General features: G+C 35.4%; 1 protein-coding gene across 1 annotated transcript in view; it reads right to left on the minus strand.

The window, feature by feature from the left end:
- Positions 1-888: 888 nt before the first annotated feature.
- LOC104792148 (serine/threonine-protein kinase EDR1) overlaps positions 889-3,653 on the minus strand; it is a gene marked incomplete at its 5' end in the record, with an annotated part of 6,279 nt that continues 3,514 nt past the window's right edge. The window contains 9 exon segments of the mRNA XM_019242813.1: positions 889-1,266; positions 1,309-1,391; positions 1,478-1,550; positions 1,637-1,925; positions 2,155-2,311; positions 2,393-2,412; positions 2,519-2,642; positions 2,820-3,096; positions 3,510-3,630. Of these exon segments, the coding sequence (XP_019098358.1) occupies positions 1,309-1,391; positions 1,478-1,550; positions 1,637-1,925; positions 2,155-2,311; positions 2,393-2,412; positions 2,519-2,642; positions 2,820-3,096; positions 3,510-3,630 (1,144 nt within the window).

Raw genomic sequence — 3,653 nt, forward strand, 5'->3', positions numbered from 1 at the left:
TGAGGAGGAACGAAGTGTATTTTAAAAACAAAACTAACCAGCGTTAAGCGTTGTTTGCATGTATGTACTAAGCCGTGAGCTAAACGAGCCAGCTCCAGTTAATTTATATATACTGTATATCGTAATTTTGGTTTTTTTTTTTTTTTTTAACTCAAGAGCTAAGACTTTTTATTTTTTTATTATGACTATTATATTTTTGCTTTAAATATTTCATTTTAATATTTTCTGGAAAGAACATGTGAAATTTCATAGTCTAGTTTAAGTTAAACTAGTAATAGGAGGTATGTGTGGTAATTCTAATAAAATTTCATAATGTTTTACTTAGGCTTTTAAATGTATTTCTTCAACACGTTTATTTGATGGTTTTTTTTAGGTTAGTCAATTTTGCGTTGATTTTTTTTGACAGATGAAAATTATCGCAATATAAGGATTCGTTGGTAATATGTATGGTTTTGGCTGATATTTTCCATTTTTGTCTAAATTAATTAGAATATATGGTTTTAAGGTAAGAAATGAATTGGTATCGACCCTCGATAGTATGTAACTGAACAATTTATAGCATGGTGAAATTTTAAGGAAAAATCAAGGTAATTAACACTACAATGAGATGCTAGTAATGTAAAGTAGAATTCGATTCGAGTCATTAGACGATAATTTTTTTTTTGTAAGCTATTGATACATTACTAAATGGATGGTGGCACGAAATAATCAGAACAGTTTAGTAGTATTATATGATAATATGATGGATATCAGTCAATAAATAAATAAAAAAAATCTGTTTGTTTATGCCTTAAAGGAACGGAATATAAACGACAAATTATATTATATTTGAAAATTGAAACATGGTTTTCTTGTCTATAACCTTTATAGATAGCAAATGCAAAGCAGGGGGACAAACCTTATGGGCTTACAGTAACATCACAAGTTGACAACCATTTTCCAATATGACGTAAAAGAGGAAATGGGAAAAGACTAGAAAGCTTGAACATTTGAAGTGTAAGAATGAGTTAGTTTTCTCACTTCTTGTAAAATTCACAAGCCTACCTTTTTTTTTTTTTTTCTTTTTTTTGTTTAAAAGGCTATGATTTTACGAATTTGAATAATCAAACGGAAAAGAGTTCCACAAAGCTTTTGTGGATGTGAAAGCGCCAAAGTTTTTTTTGTACAAACTCAGAGAAGAAAAGCCAACAATATTCAAAACAAACAAAAAAAAAAGCTCTCTTACTGCAAAGTTTATATTCACAGAAGGAAGAAGATTGAGAGAAGTTAGCAAAGCGAATACTCGCAATCCAACAAACTTGAGAGAAGTTAGCAAAGCGAATACTCGCAATCCAACAAACGAGAGAGTATCTCATTGCAACTCGGTCTTTGTTCCGGTTCTGTCCAACAATCTACAAAACAAGAGACAACACATCATCAGAAAATAATATTCCATTAACCCAAACCAAGATTCAGGAACAATGAGGAGTCACAAGACCTGCAATAAGCTTTCCCAGTGGTCCTTCAGGAATGTCAAGCCGAGCTCCCTCGTAAGCAATAGCATAAACAACCTGATAAAATATGTAGAAACTTATTACATATATGTATATCTATAAATGTCTCACTAAGGAGTCCTCTTTTTGTTCAGTAATGTTACCCGCTCAGGCGGTACTCCTTCCCAAGGTCTGGATAAAGTGCAGAGTTCCCACATTATTACACCTAAGCTGAAGATATCGCACTTTTCTGAGAAGGGCTCATTGCGGATAAGTTCAGGAGCCATCCACTCCGGAGTTCCTGCAGAGACTGTGTCTCTCATTGTTGTGCCTGTCATTATTCTCGAGAGCCCAAAATCACAGATCTTGACAGTCCATTTGTTGCTCAAAAGACAGTTTGCACTCTTTATATCTCGGTGTACTATCCCCATCCGGTGTATGCACATCAATCCCCTAGCAACATTTTACAAGTTAAACGCTGTTTATTGATACAACAAATGATTTACGAAACATTCTCATCGAGACACAATTCCAGGTCCTATTTGGAAGTGTGTTACTGCCTTCTCGTCAAACCAATATTTACCACATTATTACCACATATTATCTTTTCATCAACAAAAAAAAGTACCACATATTATATTGAAAAGAAGAATACACGGTTTTGTATGGAAGATGAAATTACCGGCAAATGTCACGCAGCATCTTTAGCTTCCTCCGCCAGCTTAACCTCTTTTTTTGTCCACTCGAGTGGAGCAAATAATACAAAGATCCCATTTCCATGTACTCAGTGATCAGTGACAATCGTGGAGGCTTTGTGCATGCTCCAAGGAACAGTATAACTACACAAGGACGAAGATCCTGCGTTAATGAAACCATATACTAAAATCTTACATTGGAAATTCATAGAGATAGATGAGTACCATTGGGATGTCTAAGTCGGCTGGTAGTCATTGGACGCAGAAAGAGAATACAGGAAAGAAAGTCAGAAGACAAGTCAAGATGTTATTGCTAAATTTGAGTAAAACAGAGAAAGCCTATTGACATACCTAAGAATTGATATCTCATTGCAGAAATCCTCCATGTTCTCAGCAGTAAGGTCTTGCTCAAGGAACACTTTGATCGCGACATCTGTTCCGTTCCAGATCCCACGGAAGACTTCTCCAAAAAATCCTGGACAAATTTAACAAAGAAGTTTTAGTTCAAATGCTACTATTAATTAAAAAACTTTTGATGACAAAAATTACAGAATTGATCGGCGATTCAGTTTTCTTTTCAGGAAATTTATGGCCAACAATTCGACAAGAACGCAAAAACCCAATACATAACCATTGAGCTAAAGTTCCTTACCAATTCCGACACGTGTCCCAACAGTCAATTCGGAGAAGTCTATGTTCCATTCTTCATATGGTAATAATGGTTTATTCTGGAACATGGGAGATCCCAATACTTTATCCCATATGTGGCTTATATTACGATTTGACGATCCACTTTGTTCATATTGGCTTCGGTAGTTCTGGGGAGAAGATGGTAGTGAGATTGCCTTCTGCGGATCTAGTGGTTCCCTTGAAAGTGTCGACCTTCCACCAGAAACTTGGTCATGGGCATCAAGATGAAAACCAGAGGCCTAGAAGCAGAAAAGTCTAGTTAAGCAACAAATTTCACAAGTCGTTATCTAAACTGAGTGATCGTTTCCAAGAATCATAATTTAAGTATGTTGCAATCCACTTAAAGTTCATTATTGTCCTTGTTGTTGAAACGAAAAATTTGATTTCCTACGGATCACAACACAGAATTTCCCTAGGAATTTCCTTAGGATTTCTCTTTCATATCGTCCTATTTCAACTTAGTCGATGAGAAAAGAGACATAAATTGCTGTTGCAGCCCAAGTTTTTTTTTGTTTTCAGTAGTTTCGCTTCTATGTTTACAAGAGCTTGTAAACATAGAAGCGAAACTAACAACAAAAATTGGGCTGCAACAGCATAACCAAATTTCTCAAAATATTCCAATGATGTATATATGTTAATAAGCTTAACGTACATTTTTTTGGAGATGGGAGCCATCGGTTCTGTCATTTGGAGAGCTAGGAGAAGAACCATCATCCCCTTGCTCTTTTGAGAGGCGATTCTGCTTCAAAGCTTCATTCATCGCTCGTACTGCCCTGAAAAAGATTAACAGCTAACT

Source organism: Camelina sativa, unplaced genomic scaffold (assembly GCF_000633955.1).
Source record: "Camelina sativa cultivar DH55 unplaced genomic scaffold, Cs unpScaffold01186, whole genome shotgun sequence".
In the NCBI taxonomy this organism is placed as follows: domain Eukaryota; kingdom Viridiplantae; phylum Streptophyta; class Magnoliopsida; order Brassicales; family Brassicaceae; genus Camelina; species Camelina sativa.